General features: G+C 41.2%; 1 protein-coding gene across 2 annotated transcripts in view; it reads left to right on the forward strand.

The window, feature by feature from the left end:
* Positions 1-20,024, forward strand: part of pard3ba (par-3 family cell polarity regulator beta a) — a 208,263-nt gene that overhangs the window by 39,526 nt on the left and 148,713 nt on the right. For both annotated transcript variants that reach the window (XM_026157796.1, XM_026157797.1), the window contains exons 3-4: positions 1,072-1,249; positions 12,373-12,479. In XM_026157796.1, coding sequence (XP_026013581.1) covers positions 1,072-1,249; positions 12,373-12,479 — 285 coding nt within the window. The remainder of the gene's footprint in view (positions 1-1,071; positions 1,250-12,372; positions 12,480-20,024) is intronic.

The raw sequence follows: 20,024 nt of genomic DNA on the forward strand, positions 1-20,024 counted from the left end.
GCGTTGGCCAGGTGTCATGAGGATATTGAATCACGGGAGGTTGAGGTGAGAGGCGGCGTCACAGTGTGATGGATGATGCATATCTCTCCGCCTACTCCGTGCGCATTGTTTACACACACACACACACACACACACACACACACACACACACACACACACACACACACACACACACACACACGGTCTGTTTGGTTATTGTTGTTGTTGTTAATTGACACCCTAAACTCGTCTGTTGTTTTATTTCCTTCCCTCGTTCCATCGCGGTTATTGCTTTTCATTAAGTGGTCATTTCCCTTCGCCGCCGCCATCTAATGAGAGCGTCACGCCGCCACGCGCCCATTTATCAAACCAATCCGTGCAATAGCACAGATCGCAGCGGGCACACACAAACACGCGCTCGCTCCCCTATCTGCCATCATGTCCCTGTCTCAATTAGGATTGTTTGTCATTCTCCTGCCCTCCATCCCCTGTTCATTTGGCCGCCCCCGTCTCTTCCCGTCGTCTCATTGTGTCAGCCGTGTCATTGTGTTTGACAGCTTCTCATTCTCACGTCAGATCTCATTTGAGCGCTAATTTCATACGTGCACACCTCGCCCCGGGCCTCGCCGTGTGTCACGTCCCCCGAACTGGACGAAATGGCCGTCAGAGTTTTTCTCCTTTGTTCACGAAATACAGAAGTCATCGTGTCGCTGCGGAGGCACCAGCCGGTGTGTTATGCACTGTAAGGGGTTCGAGAGTGAATGAGCTGTGAATCCAGCTCTGTTTGCTTTCCTCAGACACACACACACACACAGTCACACACGCATCTGCATACTTGGCAGAACGAAGCAGGTTGCATCCCCACTCCCGGCAAGATAAATCACATAAAAGCCTTCCTGTGATCACGGCACAGTGGAGATGCTATATAACCTGGCTGTGTGTTTCCAGCTTGTTCATATGCCAGGACTCATATTGTTTATCCTGTCACGCTTGTCTCAAGAAAAGCTTGTTTGTTTCAGATTTGTGTACATATCATGTTTAATATTTTCGAACATTTAGGATGCAGTTTTAACTTTTTTGTTTGTCTTCCAGCTGGTGGCAGTGTTTAACAAACCCCAGCATGTGAGGACGGAGAGCCCCCGAGAGAGCATGTCTAACAGCTCGTCCAGTGCTGCCCCGAGTCCAGAGCCCTTCACCTACTACCCCCACCTGCAGTACCAGGATGAAGACGGAGGAGAGATCGAAGTCAACGAGGCCGTCCTCAAAGCCAGTACGTCCCTACCTGCTGTGTAACTTTTTCGTGTGCACGTGTTAATTATGCAAGTTGAGCCTCAACTCGTGAAAATACACTTTTCCTGACACAGATGTAAGAGAAGAGTCTGCAAAAATCTCTTAAACACCTGAACAACCGAGGCTATACTCAATCAACACATTTTTTTGTGCATGTGAGAAGGGGTATCATGGTGATACAGCTGTGTATGTGTGTGTAGGTGTGTGACTGCATGTGTGTGTGAGAGAGGGCGAGAGAATCAGAAAGTGCATTTCTGGAACAGATGCAAGCCGAACACAGAAACTTTTTGCCTGTAACTTGATGGCGTGTGAAAACAGATGCAGCGTTGACGCAACCTGCTCTCCTGGCGTCCTCACTTAGCGTTCTTTACTTAGTCTGAGCAAAGTGTAAGAACGAGAACCAACTGAGAGCCACCGAGGCAGCAATGCAGCATTAATTTAGAAAAACAAAAAACAACTGCTGAGGATTGAGTTGCATTTTAATTATAAAAAAACACAATTGGAAAATGCCCATTTACACATCAGCCCTGTTGTTTTTGACACTGAAATTACACTTTGGGATTGGGAGGTCTGTTAAGGTACTTGACTGATAAATGTTATATCATTTTCCTATCGTCCCCTGTTGATTTTGGATATTATTCTGCTTCTAAAACAAGTGAAGTGCTTTGGGGGAAAAAATCCACATCTCACATTATTTAGTTTTGTATTCTGACCAAGTGAACCTGTTGCTGCTATAAGTTAGCCAAGCTATGGCAATGATACCAACTGACAAAGAAGATGTGAAGGTAAAGTCAAAATTAAGTCAATCCACAAGATGTCAAAGCTTGCAGTTCCTCTACTGGCCACTTGAGGCAGGCTCTAAAAGCGAGTCCATCCCTTCAGATTCATTACAAATAGGTTTAGCTTACCTTAGCTTACCTAGGTTTAGTTTTCCCTTTGTGACATCTACACAAGGTTGGTTACTTACCTGATTAAACTTTATCAACTAGTGCATGCATAACAGAAGTTTTGGGTATATAAATGAGATGTTATTGTTGTGAAATAAAAATTATATGATGCTGTTATATGGTGTCTTAAGTACATAAATGCTAAAAACAACTCATCTTAGCAACTGCCTAGCAATAGGCTAGGCAACATAATAACAGCATATTATCTGATCTGGATAAGAACCTTCAGGGGCTTTCTTAGTGACAAGTAGTTTTAACTTTGTCTTAGTGCAACTAAACAGTGAACAAGACAATCCAAATGTATATTTAGATTACACTTTGTGTTGAGCCTGTTTTTTTCCATCATTCATATTTAGTCCTGTTTAATATCATATTTAATTATGGATCCACCATGCTGATCAAGCTAACTCGGCAGTGCTAGGATTAGATGAGACTTCTCCAGCTGTACCCATGTGATCAAAGGTGGTCACATTTGGTTTAAAGAGGTAAAACATTAAGACAGTAGTCTACATACCAGTGCACAACTTCAGTATTATATTTATATCCAGTCTGTCTTTTATACTTTTAATAACAACACTGTTTAGCATGTATGTTGTTTGATACAAGCTGCTTCACCATGCCTTGTATATATAAGTAAGTGATGACAAATACATGTTAAAAATGAGAAAAGCTGATCAAAGTTGACAGCTGATTTAATTTTTAAAATATTCAAATAATCAGAATGGTGCGAGTAGGAGGATGTGTGGTTACCATAGTGTGAATGAAGCTACTAGAGAATTTTAAATATGCATTGCAAATATACATGCCAACCTGCTGCACAGCTTCTTTTATATTTATTAGTCTCTGTTTTTGGTTTAGCTTTAGTTTTTAGACAGACTGGTTTAGCTCTGTGTGCGAGCAGAGAAGTTTAAATTCCTGTGGCCTTGAGTCACTTGTAGGACTTTTCCTCTGATCTGTCCTGGTCTTGTTATGTACTCCTTCTGTAGGAAATCAGACGGTGGGAATGGCTATGAAAAATGAGTCTTACCAAGGCTGTTAGAAGCTCGGTGACTCGATCAAGGGGGATTGATGCTGTTTGGTGCCGCTCATTCCACAGTCAATCTGATGCACTCATCAGTTTAATATGGAGGATGACAGATTACTATGTTTGTGAAGTGGAGCTGATATAAAAAGTAAACGTCCTTGCAGTAAGAAAATAAAGTATAGAAGTTACTGGGTCTACAGAGGGGAAACGGCATAAGAAGAGTATTCAGTCAGAAGCCTGAGGGAGCCTCTGGTGAAATATCTGCTCTGTCTGGGCTGTAGGCTGCTCCGGCTATAGATACATTTTACTGTAAATAATCGGAGCAGAATCTTTCCCTCATTCTTTTCCATTCCTGGGCCTTGGATTGATTAATTTTTGAGTGCCAAGTGACCAAGTGAAAGATGAAAAGCAAGATAAAAGAGCCTTGATGTGATTTAATAAGGGTCTGTCTAATCACTGGGTCACCCTGCAACCCCTTTCATTCTCCTCCCTCCATCTGTTAACCGTAGAGGAACAGTGTGATACCCCCACGCATACAACTGGCCTTTGCTAGCCCTCTCTGTGTGCCCACTTTCACCCATGCCCCATCATCTGCCTTCTCGCCTCTCGACCCACTCATTTTTTCCCTTTTCTGCTATTCAGCTTCAACCACCTGCCATCTAGCTCCACAGCCGAGGCCCTAGACCTTGACCCCCCTCACCCCCAGGAAATCTTTTCTCTCACCCTCCCATCCAACCCCGCTTTCCCTGTGTCTGCATGGCTTCCAGCTCTAACTAGATTAGCACTGTAGCCTGTTAGCATGCCCAGGGTCCAGCCAAGCATGAATGGACTAATTCCAGCCAACCCCCCCTCTCCAAACCCGATATGCCTATTCCACCCTGTCTTTAACCCAGTGGGACCTCTTCCTGCTCCCACCCCGCAACCTGCTCTCCAGCCCTGCTGAACCTTGACTAACTTAGTTATGATGTGACCCTGTGACGCCCCTCATAGGGAGCCAGACGCAATAAAGGACACTTTTGTCATCCGGACATGCACGCGCGCACACAATGACACAAAAGAATCTGCATGCAAGTTAACCAACCAATCGCACCCAAAGCGCCCATATATCTACTGCCGGGAAAGTCTTACGGGAGTGTGTCTGTGTGTGTTTGCTGTCCTTCTTGCTGTAACGAGTTTGGTTGTTAACCGGGTGTTACATCATATCTTGCTCTGGAGTAACATCATGTCTGGAGACAAGGACAAAGCGATGGGTTGTAAACAGTCAGACCTGATAGAGAGAGGTTTAATTCACAGGATCGCATAGGCTCAGGTTATGCAGCCTATGAAATACATGCTTGCGCAGGTTGTTAAAATTAGCCCTAGGAATCGATTGACCCATTTCTCTTATTTAAACCAGAACACAGAGATATCATAGACATACTGCAGGAATCAATATGAAGAATAGCAAATGAAGTGTCAAAAGTAATGTTGTTAATTGATTGTGCATCAGTGCTTAAAGTGCAAGCAAAGATTCAGGGTGGTTTTTAATGCTACAGATTTATCAAAAGATAAAGAAATATAGGAATAGGAAAGCGAGCATTGGTCTACAGTAATCTCATAAAAATAGAGGAACAGTGATGGCAGAAAATCTTTTCTTCTTATATAAAATAATAGAAAAAATAGGACTTACAAAGCCCATGAAAACCACTTTTCAAATGCACAATGGCAATAAAAGGCTATTCTGTTCTATTCTATTCTACTTTATGAAATAAGTATTTGCTATTCTAATTGGAGCCTGACAGATTGATGGGGCTGATATATTGGTTGATATTAGCTATTTGCCAATATTTTGGTGCTGTCATTTCTAATGGCTAATATATTAATATATTATAGTATAAAAATTGTATTGCATTGATTCAAGATGGTTCGGTCTGACATCCTGATCAGTGCAAAGTAAACAGAGTGAATTGACACAGGCTATAAAATTCATATGAGAAATAATGTTAATACCCTGAAATGAGAGGTGGGTGGCTGACTTCCCCCAGTTGTTGGGTGTGATTTGGGTAATTGGCATTCAGTCTCAGTGATTGAAACTGATCATTCAATGAGTCTATGCTAGGCTTTTTCTAAGCCTTTACCCTCTTTTTTTATTTTTTATTTTGGTAAAATAAATCAAGCGTAGAATCGTAGAAGAGCTTCATATGGTTCAGCAGTGGTTACAGATGGCAGGATGGTCCCTTGATGGCGAGACAGAGAAGGAGAGAGAGCAGTGGGTTCAGACATTAGCAGCACCGGAGCCAGCAGCTATGGTCTTCCATCGTGCTAATGTCTACTTCTGGAGGGGAAAGGCCCTCCACCTCGACAGTGCAAATGCGCTTTGAGAATTTGTTTTGCTCTCCATTTTTCTCTGGCTTGGGAACATTGAGCTGGTCCTGCCGTTCATGCCCTCTCCTCAGACCCTCCCTGATGGCTGTAAATGGCTTTAATTCCTAAACAAGTAATGCAATACTTTTATTAAACCCCTTGAGTTAAAGCTGAACATTGTGCTTTTCACTTCACTCGTTTGATTTAAATCCACTGTGGTTGTTTTTGTCTAAAGGCTTCGAGACCTCACTGTGTGTAAACACTTTAACTCGATTATCTTAGTCAAACTACAAGTGAGAACATTAGCTGATAGCGGTGTTCCTGTCTCATGTACCGACCTTTCATCTTTCTATTATCCAAGAATGTTCATAGTTAACTGATGTAGAGAGCCTCACAGCTGTGGGATAATAACATGTATCATGCAGGCTACAACACATCCTAAAGCATTTACCAACAAGTCATTGAAACGAGAGTTAGTAGGAAAATTAAGTTACCCCAAACCATGTGAATGCTTTAATCACAGAGTTACTTAAATCTTATTATTCACAATAATCTGATTATAAGAAAGCGTGTAATCGCGCTGAATGCTGGTGGACAGAACAAGAAGTAATTCAGTAATCAGTCAGGCATCAAAGTGTTTGTGTGTCAGGTTGGGCCAGTTGTTTGAACAGGGTGATTGGACTTCACGCTACCCCAGTGGGGTGATTAGACCCGCATTGATCTGCTGCTACACTGACACACACGCGCACACACTTCTAGGAAAAGAGTCCTTATCGCATCATCCCATGAGCAGCCTGAGCTGGGCTGCTCTATCGATTGCCAGCAAAACAAGACCACACAGGCCTGTGGCATGAAAACACACACACTCACGGATATAAATGTGCACACGATCAAGGCGCTGTCCATAATAATAAATGTCCGTATAGCAGACGCATGCTTCCACATACAAACACAACGGCAAACAAAGGCACACAGTCATAAACACAGTCAGTCAGAAACATGATGCATCCTTGTTTTCATCTTGCCCTGGAAGTGAACTAGCAGCATTGCAGAACTTTTAGAACTGAAAACAAGAGGAAATTCTTAAAATAAACCTCTGTGTTCCCAGAATTGCATAAGCAGCCTAGTTAGGCACAGAGCTGCAGATGGAGAGTCTGAGGCAGATAAACACAGAGCTGGCAGAGTTTACAAGTTTCTCTTCAGCTCTCTCCAGTTACACAAACCTCAATGGAAAGATAAAGGGAAGAACATAAGTTGGGTGCGTTTCAGCGCGCTACCGTTTTCTGGCCTTGAAGTGGGAGCTGAGATGAGTTTCATGGGTGGGATCTGTTTTGAAGTTGGAGGTTACCTTGTGGTTGTGGGTGCACGGTCCTGTCGAATTAGCGAAGCTAAAATAAAACGTTCTATGTTTTTAGTTCTGCCACCTGGCTTCTCGAAATAGACTCCATACTAAATTCAGAAAATGTGTGTGTTCTTAAAATACATAAAAAATTCTGTTCACTTTGCCAAAAGGGCAAGAATGATACTCACTTCCTGTCCTGAGGGCACCATATGTCAGGCTGCTGTATTTAGACGTATTTTTAGTCTGTTTCCAAAGCCTCCTCAGTTTGTTTAAATATTATTTTTATAGCATATGCCAGGCCTGGGGTGCTTTTGCTTCACTCATGTATGGCACAAACGGAGATCTATGGTTAATTTATCTTGTTATACTTATGTCTTCTACTGCTGTATATCGTCAGATGGCAAAAACTGGTTTTTTCCAAACACCTAAAAATGGAGCGACATGGACATGTAGCAATTATGTATACATTTTTAGATTTATTTGTATTCTTTGCAAGCTATATAGAAACCTGTTTAGTCTGAAATACAATATAAAGTGGTCTGTAAACCTACAGTTACCAGATGCCAACTATTAGCTATAACGCTAATAGCTTAAAAAGCTTTTCCTGCTTCAGTGCAGCTAGCTAACAATAAAGAACTGCTTACTGATTAAGAAACAGAGTGAAAGTGAACTGTATATACTTGTTAACATAAAATTCAGTGTTGGAGCCAGGATTGGTACAAAAGTGATCCCCTTAGACTGTTTTTTTTTAGTTTTCTTTATTTTCCCCTGAGCTAGTTCTGTCACGAGTTAGCTAACATAAGCTAATGTGAGTCTGCTAGCAACAACCAACCCAGTGACATTGCATTCTTTACTGGCACAAGAGGGCACTACACATGCTCTCAAACCTTTAACTTCAAACACTTATTTATTAAATCCATTTTCACCGACAGTTTTCAAATCTATGACAGTTTTATAGAGCACGGTGTAAATTCTGGTGTAAATTCTGGTGTAAATTACCTTCTATACATTTGATGCGTCATGTCGACCTTAAGGACTTCATTTCCAGTTCTTCACTCTGTATTTAGTGGTGACTCAAAGAAAAGTCTGTAATTTACACAAATGTTGGTGACCGTTAAGTTATGTGCCAAATCAAAATAATTTGGCTATAGAATCTTTATTTTAAAAGCACATAGATGTTAATAAATGCTCATCATAGATGTTAATAATCACTGTATATGTGACGATGTTCATACAAAACCCAGCCGCTAAGGAGGAGATGGGATATATACAGACATATATGCATACATGCACTATAATCATTAAAGATTTAATCAAAGTCCTCAAACAGTTTGGTCAGCTCCTACCTTTTGACTCGTTAATATGTATCTTAATAAATTATTCCTCAATTTGTGTAACCTAAATTATTCTAATGACTCAGTTTAGATGTGATTCTGATTTCAGGGTTTCCACTAATGTATTACAAGCCTGTCAGATCAAAGTTGGGCCTAGGGATTGGCGAATCTTCTTATGTAACATACATTTTATAACATGTTTCTAGATATAAGCTTCAAGTTAACTAATGAATGTTCTTAATGCATGGCCAATATTTTGTTTAAAGCAGGGATTGTTCAACACTGGTTTGTTTACATGCAGACTGCAATTGGCAATAGGAGCTCCAGATGTGCCTGTTCAGTTAGTGGAAGTTGAATGTGGTCATTGCTGCTGCTAAGTTGGGTATTTTTCAGTGTACTAGCTCAATATTAAAGACCCTATTAGCAGAACAGCCAGCTTTGATTAACAACTCCTCTGAGAGAGTCTTGTTTATGACCGTTCAAATAGTGACTGACCCGAGAGAGTCACAACTGTCACTCTCATCAATATTCCCGCCCCTTAGTGACACCGCTTGACCGTCCAGGGGTCACTGCAGGTCAGAGTTCAATGCTAATGAGCCTTAGGTTCCTTCACATTGCTGTGCCAAGCTCTGGGACTCTAAGTGCTTGGAGGATTGATAGAGGCAGATTTGACTCCAATAGATAAACGGAGGAGGATTTATGGGGCTGACCACTGGGCAGTGGAGCCTGACTGTGACCATGGAGCAGCCTTGGTCACTTTACAAAGTCGCATCATTGACATTGAAGCAAAGTATGTGTGTGGGAGGGGGAGGCTCTTGACTGAGGTTTCACAATGATGCACCTTACTTCTCAAGCTCATTTTAGAAAATCAATTATAGCCATTTGGAAAATGGGTTAATCACTCAGTGTGTCTAATCTCAGGATCTGTCTGTTATGAACATGATGTCATGTATTTTGGCACTTAAAGAACCTGTCTGTCTGTGCAGTTTGTTCCAGCGTTTTGCAGTTCATCATTCAGTAGGACTACATGTGAGTCATTACCTGCATTCACTTTCCATAAATCTAATGACAGGTTTTTACTGCATTCGATAAATGGCCCCTCTGAGCTTGGAGACCTTTACAAATGCATATGCTGATCTGGAAATGTTTAAACAGTAAACATGCCTTCTGTGGTTAAATGGAAGGAACAGGGATGCACTAATCAATGCTCGTATAAAATGTAGCAAATAAATATAGCTGTATACGTTTTTAGAATTTATATTAGTAAGATAATGCATACAAATGGAGCAAGATAAATAAAAATGCTTTAGTTGTTCATCGAATTTATTTGCATCTAATTTAGACCAAAATACCCCAAAGGTGGAACTGAAACTCAATTTTTGAGGCTGTATCAGTTATAAGTGGGGTCTCTGTCTGCGAGTTAAATTAGCTCATATGTCAGTGAAAACATGGCACTTTCATGTTGTATTCACTTTCCTAAAAGCAATGTAGTACTATATTCGTTTGTCCCTTTTATAAGTCTAAACTGACTTGGCAAACTTGTTGCTTTTTGATGTTAAGAACTGTAGGTCTCAGTCATACAGGCCTAGAGATGGATCAGTGGATCAGTCGGAGGAAGGGAAAATTGTTGATTCTTCAACGTGTTGGCAAGTGGTTGCTTGAGATTTCTGGCTTTTGCAATGTGAAATAAATTGCAAAGATAGTGCAAGGCTGAAAACCTAATTGTGATTGGTTTGGTTGCGAACAGATTGCTGCAGTTGCCTGCAGTTTGCATGGAAGATGCCAACTTGTTTGCAAACACTTGCCAACTACTTACTAAACAGATTTTCCCTGCACCATCATATGCATCTTTGCCACCAACCGTGAGTGACTTCCAGAAACCATTTGCCAACTGGTCAGAGACTTGTGGTTGTCAGGGTATCGTTGACCAGTTTCTAGGCCACTGAACTGCTTTTGAGGTCATTGTATATTCATCCCACGCAGTGAATGTAACTGTAGCAGCCATTGCATTAGTGCTGTGTGCGTCATACTTGTCTCTGTGTCTTTACAGCTCAACCTCCACCTCTTAAGTTTACAAGGAACTTCCATTCATTTCTGATTTATTCCTCCTGACCCCTCTCCATGTTTTCTTATCTTCACAAAGCTGGTGCTGATTTTTGGTTCCTGTTGAAACTTCTCAACCTGCACTATTGACATTTCTTCCCCTCATTACCTCCATCAGACAGATTTATGTCTGAGATGCACAGAGTTGCACGTTTGCAGAGAGTTGCTGTTTCTAAAATTCACTTTGTGTTCAGTTTGAATACACTTTCACTAAAGGAGTTGTTTTTTTTTTTTCTTAAATGATGAGAAGTTTGTGCAGATAGCGTGACCCAGTTTAGACGCACACAAAATTAACAAATAGCAAGAAACAGACAAATAAAGAGAAGCGTTGATGCCGTTTGATGCGAGCTCCGAGAGATAGCGTTTTTTTTTTTCCTCTGGATGTTTCTCTGTTAAATCAAAGCACATTTCATTATCGCAAATCATTCGGTTTCCTGTGTAGTTTAAACATTTCTACACAAAGTCTGCTTTTTGAAATTGGACCACATACATTCTGCTTTTTCCTCAACAAAGCAGGAAAAAAAGAAACTGAATGTAAGAGGGAAAAACAGGAAAACTTGAGTGCTAATTAAAAGAAACCAACATTTTTGAAGCTTTTCCTACTTTTCGTTCGGAACGTCTTGCTTAAATCCCATCACGTCGGTGGTAGCGAGTCAGCGTTGAGTCTTTTTTTGACATTCAGCGTTAGCAGAGGTAGAAGGAATGTGTCAGACAGAGAGTCGGCAGAGAATAGCTGATAGTTTAGGATAAGTAATAAAAATGAATTAATAAAGATGAACACAAACTCAGATTATTGAACGTGTGGATGAGTGTGTTTGAGCCTGAAAGAATATTTGTTTGTGTGTCTAGGACAATTGGAGTGATCGTTTTTCATCTGTCTACACACACACACACACACACACACACACACACACACACACACACACACACACACACACACACCCCGACCTCTGCCAGTTCCTTCTTTCCTTCTCTATTCTGACCACGTTAGACCAGGACCCTGTTGTTGACCCTCCAAAGAGAGATTGATTACATGAAAGGAGAGAATTTTGTTTGCCTTCCCTCTCCAGGTTTTCACCCTGCTCTTTCTCTGTCACCATCTCTTGGCTCTCTCCTCAGCTTTTCCCCCCCCTTCTTTCTGTTTACTTCACACTCTGCCTTTTTATTTTCCCCTTGACTTTATTTTCTCCTCTGTCGAGTTGCATTTGGAAACACTCCACCGTGGGTTTTACCTCCACAAATACCCGTCTGCTCCCTTTGGGGTGGATTTTAAACGCAAGAGGCAGCACAAAAGTCCAAATTAGTTTCTTTCGAATTGTTTTATTGTGGAATCAGACCCACTGTTGTTTCCCTCTCCCTTTCTCTGGGCTGAGGGGTTGCGGCGAGTGTGCGCATGGGAGTGTTGAGGCAACAGCTGGTCATATGTAAATGCTCTCTGCGGGTGGGTGTGAGACTTGGGCATCTTGCTGGGGTGGCTGCGTGTCCACCCTCAGGGTCTATGAGTCATTCTAAAATAAATGGGAACCCTTGAAAAGAGATCAGTGTTTTTTGTCTGGTCGTGTTTTCCAAACACTTTGTCTTTCTCATCATTTCCCGTGTCGTTTCTCTTCGCATATACATTAGCCGTGCTCAATCAGGAGTCATTTTCTCTTTGTTTTCTTTCAAAATATCTTCTTTGGGTGTCACGAGATGCTTTCAAATGAATTTTTATTCATTTCGGCCGTGCCAGCGCCTCAGGGGCCTGTCTAACCATCACAGTTTTTCTGTCTAGAAACGATGGAGGCCAAATGTTTAGCGAGGAAGACAAAAGCCAACTCTGTTTCCATTTTCTTTTCCTCCTCTGCTCTTCTGATTTCATCTCTTCTCATCACCCACAGTGGGTTTGGAGTTGAGAGAGCTAATATAATATTGATTCTTTTCAACAGCGTACCACACGAAAGACAAACACAGATGGAGCCGACGGCATCCTCTCATTATCTTTGTCTCTAACGCCCATGTCTCTCATCACAGATACACCTCTATTGGTGAGGAGCAGCAGCGACTCTGCATTGGCCCCGCCCCTTGAGACGACAGCCACACCTCCACCTGATAAGCAAAGCAACGGATCTCTTGAACCGGTGAGTTACACAGGAAATAACTTCAAAATTAGATTTTTTTTGTTTCTCAGTGAAACTGATGTGTGCCGTTACCTTTGGCCAACTAAACGTGATGAGAAAATAGGCTGTTAGATATTCCGATTATTTATATTAGGTATTCTTGTCTTCCTCATTTCATTGCTTTCTAAAAGGAGCAATAAAAGAGCTCCATCAGAAATTCAATGTTCACTCTCCATTGATTAAACTCCTGCAGGGTAAAACTAGTTTTTCAGTGAAAGCAAGAGAACAGTAAATAAATATGAGAGATGAACATATTGTATTTCCAGTTGCATATTTGGTCTCTGCCTTTCACTCACTGAAGACAAATGGAGAAACCTCTTGAATATCCCTCTTGTGGTCCAGCTTTCTGCCCCAGGCATTACTTTGAAAGGATCGGCTTTTCAAGCGCTCGGCCTCTTTTCGAAACGGGCCGCCATTAAGGCCGACTTTTTTGTCCTCCGTGGGTTATTGAATGTGCGTGGAGGACTAGATCGAGGTGAGGTCACACTTGTATGTGTGTGTCAGGAAAACTCAGGTAGCGAGAGGGAGGGAGGAGAAGGAGCCCTGCTGTTTACTCCTGCTGTGTTCAACTCAGCGGTGACTAAGCAGAACACAGGCATCAGTGGGCATCGTGTAAACACAATGACAGAGCCCGTATTTTCTGTCCAAGAAATGTCGGGCCTCGTGTGCTTCAAACAGCACGCCTGGACCAAAATGAACAGGCTCATTATAGATGATTTAAAGTGTCCTTAGAACTGTTTACATAAATCCACATCTCTTTGCTGCATGACAGATGAATCCCTGCTTTCGACTGCTGCAGTCTTATTTAAACCCAGACAAAAACAAGGCCTGTAAAGATGTTGTTTTTAAAATGTGACTCTTTTTAACAGTGTTTCTTTATGTTGCTTTGTCATTTAAAGCCACACCAGTGGCTTGGCTCTATGGACAGCAATGGCTGTAGGCTCTTTTCCTACCAGGAAGTCACATTTTGCCTTTTTGTAAGAAGCTGCAACCTTACAGAGAGGGTCTTTTTTTTTTTTTTTTTGGTTGGGTATGCAGTAATATCAGATACAGGAAGAAAACAGTCTGGTCTGACAGAGCATATAAGTGTGCATGGAGTCCTGTGAGAATGAGTTTTTACTGTGTACTCCCTTAAAACATAAGTACACTCTTACCGCTTCCATAGGAATTAATAGGTTACGTAATCAAATGATCATCAGCCAGTGTGAACACCTCTATAAAATAAAAGTTTTGGTAGTTAGTTGGTTGTGAGAATTCAGATGGGTGTTAACATAGTGCCACAATCTCCTAACAGCAATTTCACACCAAGGTCAGACGGTGCAATGCTCAGAGCCATTACAAAAAACCTGAGACCAAACCACATGACTTCTGAAACAATGTTCTTTGTCCAGATGAGACCGAATTTGAGATGCTTGGGTATAATGAGCAAGACCACGTTTGTCCAGAAGTAAAAAAAACAAACAAACACTACTAATCAGCACAAATGCTTCATACCAACTGTAAAGCACGGTGGTGGATGAGTCATGATTTGAGCTTGCTTTGAGGGCTTTGCAGCCACAGGACGAGGGCACTATGAACTCCTTTTGTATACCAAAATATTCTAGAATGGATATTAAATGTGAGGCCATCTTCGACCAAAACAGGCACAGCTTGTTGACATCATCAACATGCGCTATCGCGATAGAGCGGTACAGTCAAAATCTCTATCGTTGGCTAAATTTATATAGTTTCTATCGTATATCGTTTATATCGCCCACCCCTAATGTCATGTATCCCTTTGTGCATTCTCCTCCCAGGAAGCACCCTCACCTCAGTATTTTCCATAGTGAGAACATAGTGAGTCTGATGTGGAGCTTTGGTGCTATTGTGAGAAAGGGTGACTGCAAACAGTGTCCCCACATGAACTGCCCAACTTGTCTTTTGTTTATGTGTACAAATAAGACGCTTAAGAGTAGTTGTGCTCCTGACTTTGAGGATTTTCTGGCCTGTTTTTCCAGTGCCACCATGGATTTGAGTGATTCAGAGTGAGATGACCTTTTGAATGGATTGCTATGGGACCTGCTGCAGACAGTGATGCTCCCTTATGAATGAGCTGTAATAAACTGTTATCTGACAGAATACCAGCAAAACTTTCACATTACCGTTGGCTATACTTTGTGCTTAGCAATATTGGTCAAATACTCTCAACTAAGATGACAATTACAAGATAAACTTTTACTCAGTATCAGTGGCTCTAAGAACAGTCTGACAGAGATGTGACCTCTAGCTCTTGAATTAATTTCCAACATAAACCACTTTTCTTGACCGAGATTGAGTGAATTTGATTATTAAAGATATCCAGCTCCAGAGAAAGGTGTTGGAAAAGGCAGCTTTTGTTTTTTTGTTTTTTATAACCCATGACTCACATTTAAGTAATCATCATCTGTATCATCTTTAAGCACTTGGCCTTGAGACTGTTGGTTTAATTTTTTTGACTTACTTTGTAGGATGTTTAAGAGTAGAGGCAGAGCCTTCAGCTTTCAGGCCTCTCTTCTGTGTAACTAGTTTCCAGTTTGGATTTGGGAGACAGACACTACTCTAGTCTCTACTTTAAAGATTTGTCTTAAAGTTTTTTTTCACCTGGATCAAGTGACCCTGAATCCTCCCTTAGTTACGCTGCAACAGGCCTATGCTGCTGGCAGCTTCCCAGGATGCACCAAGTTCTTTCTTCTCACTAGAGATGGACCGATCCGATATTAAGTATCGGTATCGGTCCGATACTGTACTAAATTACTGGATCGGATATCGGAGAAAAATAAAAAATGTAATCCGATCCATTAAATATCACGAAAGCACCTCACAAAACTTGCAACACGCCGTAACTCACCTCAGAACGTTAGCACGTCGGAGCAGTAGGCATCACGTGATAGAACGGCTGTGGCATGAAAGGACCTGTTGGTGGTCTGGATAGCATTTGGAGCTTCGCTAGCAACCCGGCATTTCATCTCCGACAAAGTTATCCCAAGAGAAGTAAAGCAAGTGTGTAAGTCCATCTCTGAATGTTTGTAAAGCATTCCTGCGTTAAGCTTAACTAGCGACTTCCTCTCTCCGGCTGCTACTTCGATCATGAAACTGCTTAACGATCAGCTGATCGGCTTTTCTGTCGCGAGTCCGTGTCTCTAGTTTGCTTTTGGCCCACTTTGCACCAGAAAGAGGAAACCAGCGGATAAACAACAGCAGCACGTTTAAGCTTGATAAGCTGTTGTTAGAATTTATTTATTATTACTTTCTACACCAGGATCTTTTTCTCGCAGCTGACGGCTGGTAACTGTGCAGGGGCGGATCTAGCAAAGTTTAGCCAGGGGGGTCGATAGGGCATTAACAGGGAAAAGGGGGCACAAAGACATACTATTCTTTCTTATTCTCATTTAAAATGTCTAGCTTTCAATAAATAATTATCTGACAGCCAAAGTTTTAATTTGATGCAAAATGAATAGAAGTCCATTACTGTATTACTTACTAGGGTGTATGTGTGTGTGTGTGTGTGTGTATATGTATATGTGTGTATATGTATATATATAAAAAAAAACACCCAGCACGCCCCTGCGGGCGGTTTATCCTTCAAGCTCGGGTCCTCTACCAGAGGCCTGGGAGCTTGAGGGTCCTGCGCAGTATCTTAGCTGTTCATACATACATATATATATATATATATATATATATATATATATATATATATATATATATATATATATATATATATATATATATATATATATATATATATATATATATATATACATACATACCCTAGTAAGCTATAGTACTTTTTCCTTTGGGAAGGTACCATCTGTGCAGTCTGCAATTTTGTTGAAGAAAGATGTTGAATCTATTTAATATTTCTTGAAAAATAATTGATTTCTGTGCATTTTTTTTTTCACACTGCATCAAATTAAGGTTGATTACGTCGATTAAGCATCATGAGGTGGAGCGTGAGGGGTGGTTCCCTATTATTTATTTATTTTTGTTGTTGCTGGGAGTTGGAACCCTATTAGTTAGGTTGCTTAATATTTATGCTAAGTACTCTTTAAAATACCAGAATAGGGAGGATGGTGTAGGTCTAAGTTTATTAGATTGATCAGTATTGCTGAACTATGAAATATTTTTTTTGCATACAGGTATAACAGAATAGCTTTAGTGTAGTTGTTGCTTTAAACTTGAGTATGAACTTATACAAAATGCAGCAAGATATTTAAAAAACAGTTTTGTTGATTAAAAAACATCATATCGGATTCATATCGGTATCGGCAGATATCCAAATTTATGATATCGGTATCGGTATCGGACATAAAAAAGTGGTATCGTGCCATCTCTACTTCTCACTAGCCTTTTTTTACTTGCCGTGTTTATAAATTGAATTGAAGTCAAATTGACTTGAGTTAAGCATTGAATGGTGCTCTCCCTTTCTGATCCACGTGAACTTACTAAGATCAGAAAACCGTTTTTTTTTTCAGCTGCTCACACCCGGGAGCTTCAAGATTTTTATTTGTGCTCTTGAGTGCGTTACCGTGAACCTTAACTCCTGCTTATTCACTCATGTGTTTCTTTAGCTGTTAAAAGATTTGCAGGGTAAGAATCAGGGATTAGTCTTAAAGCAATTAATGATTGCTCATGGCTGCAGTAATCAGTAATCTGATCAAGACCTGCGATCCAGCCTGTGGAATTTATGTATGATGTAGGCGACGTGTGGAGGAGGAAAGGGAGCCTTAGTGTCGTGTGTGTGTGTTTGTGTGAAAGCTTGTGAGGCCGTCACAGCTCTTGGGCATATTGAGTCCTCGGCCTGATGGACTCCTTAGATCAATACGCTATCACTTCATCCTCCCTCATCCACTGTACCAACTCCTCTGGAAACCCCCTTACTCTCATCCACACACTCACTCACTCAAATCAACACACACTTAAATCAACACACATACACACTTTTGTCCCTTTCTGTCTTGAAGTAGGTATTGAAAGCTAGATAAAGTCTAATTCAGCCTGATAAGGTGATAAATATGCATCCTGCCCCTTTAATTGATTTCACTGCCTGCTATGGTGAAAGCTAAGGTTGTTCCACTTCTCTCTCTTTGACTCGCATGCAGCACACACCTCTCTTAGCCTTTCCCTTTATATCTGAAGAGCTAATGAAACTTGCAAAAGGCTGAACAGTGCTAAACATGCAGTCGGCCCTTTAATTGATCCAGACTTCCTGCTATGTTCGTAGCTAATAAATGAGACATTTAATGCTACCCCGCTAACTGCAGGAGCTGTTGCTTTTTCATCTTGCTCCTCTCACCTTTTGCACTCTCCCTTCTTATAATGCTTGGATAATATTTCTTCATTCACTTTTTCTCTCTCACATTTTTGTCTCATTATTAATATGTCGAGGTGTAGCAGTGCAGTTGAACAGTCATTCGTACTTTATCGTGTTCATCTGGTGTTGACGTTTCCAAAGCTTCAGCATTTAGCGGTGCATTTGTGTGTTTTTTTTTTTAAAGACAATGTGTGAGAAAGCGCACAAGCAGCGGCAGTCAGTTGATGTGATGGATATGACGAGGGTCAGGGGGCACCGGCGAGCACATCGAAACTGTGATCCCACGGTTACACATTCCCCTACACGTGCACGCACGCTATTTCTCAAACTAGGCTGCTACAGGAAATACACGGAAGAGGCACACACACCTCATTACTCATCTGTCTGACAACAACAGCTCACACACACAAATATCTCATCTCTCATATGTCTGCGCACCGCCCTGTCACTCACAGCGTCGACTCTGCCTCCAAACAGAAACGTGTTTGGCGCCGTGCGGCACAATAACAGAGAAGACAACCTGTTAGTCGTGCTTAGGCAGCTTTTCAGACAGGTTTCGCAAATTATTTGAGCGTTCGTCCTGGCACCACAAAGCCTGCCACATTTTAATCACTCAGAGAGGAAACTAGATTACATAATGATTTCTTAAAGAAAAACAAGTGTCAAAACTGCACTTGAAGCATCTGAAACATTTAAAGTTTTGATTTTCATCAGGTTTTTAAAAAAATTATATATTCATATGGGATACCCAGACAATAGCAGCTGAAGAGACGGTGCTGAAAGGAGCTTACGTGATAGCACAAAGAGTAAGCACAAGCTGAAGCGTTGGAAGTATCACTTTAACCATAAGTGATAAAAGGCGCTGTCCGTTTTTAAGCTAAGACAGAAGCTGAAGTGTCAATCGGATGTGTAAGCTCAGAGGGGGTTTAGATGTTATCAGAGCTAAACAATACTTGAATTTTAATGCTCATTATCTTATGCTTGTGGAAAAGGACTGTGGCTTCATATAATATTCTTTTAAAAATAGTGAAAGAAGCTGAATATGAACTTTAATCAGTCAGAAGTAAACAAAGTGTTTGCTGATGGGACATTATTGTACACTGGTGTAAAAAAGGTAAAGATAAGTGTTAAAATAACGAATAGTGCTGATCACACTAAAGTCATCAGTGTGAGGTGCAATGAAAATCTTTTACAACTCAAAAACCTGATTTTAAAATGAGCTCCCCTTCATGGGTGTCTCCTAATGCGCCGCTGGATCTCTTTCAGTGCTGTTGCTTATGTTTCATTTGCATATTAAAAGGATGAAAGTGGTGCACATGGTGCGGGAAGATTATGTTATGCTACAGTCACGCATGGGGAAAACAGTGGTTAAAGACTGCAACACAACCAAACTTACTGTGACTGTTTACAATAATTGCTTCACTCATGGGGACCAGGACTGCAACCACTTGCAGTTAGTTGCCGTCTTCAAAGTGACTTTGGTGTCAATATGACAGTAAAAGATGCAAAATGATGCAGTTGGTTTGCTGTTAGTGATCATCAGTTTGAGCTGGGAATTGTGTTTGTGGTGAATTGGGGAAATTTCCCAAATCTGTTGCCTTCTACATACAAACAAGTTCACCTAAAGCAGGAATCCAAATTAACTCCTTTTATTCAGAATCCAGCATAACTTCATAGATTTAAAAATTCAGAATATCCTCCACACATAGTGACATAATTACTGCAGGACAGAAATTTAACTGAAAAACGACATAGGTACTCAGCAACCTTGCTTTTATACAGGCATACAACCAAGTCAAGTCCCTTACTGCAAAGAGATGTGCTGCACATGGGTTATAGTCAACACCACAGACTGACTCAGATTGATTGCAACATACTGGCATGTCTGTGTCTGTGGTTATAAATGTGCAGACCTTTGCCAGTCTGTCTCTGATTGCAGAGCCAGAACACGGTCCCGTGAGGCCCCTTGTTCAATTTTGTGATTGTGGTCACTTAGAATTTGAATGTTTCACATGCTCAAATTCAGGGCAACCAGTTAATCATTGCAACTATTTGCAGTCCAATAACTGAGCAACCATCACGTTATTCTTGTCGCAAGGAGGTTGTGCGTGCCCATGAGCATAATGGCAGGCGCACGTACCACAGTTCAGATAGTTTCTGCCTAACGTCTTCCCTGA

This window comes from Astatotilapia calliptera, chromosome 23 (genome assembly GCF_900246225.1).
Source record: "Astatotilapia calliptera chromosome 23, fAstCal1.2, whole genome shotgun sequence".
Classification (NCBI taxonomy): Eukaryota; Metazoa; Chordata; class Actinopteri; order Cichliformes; family Cichlidae; genus Astatotilapia; species Astatotilapia calliptera.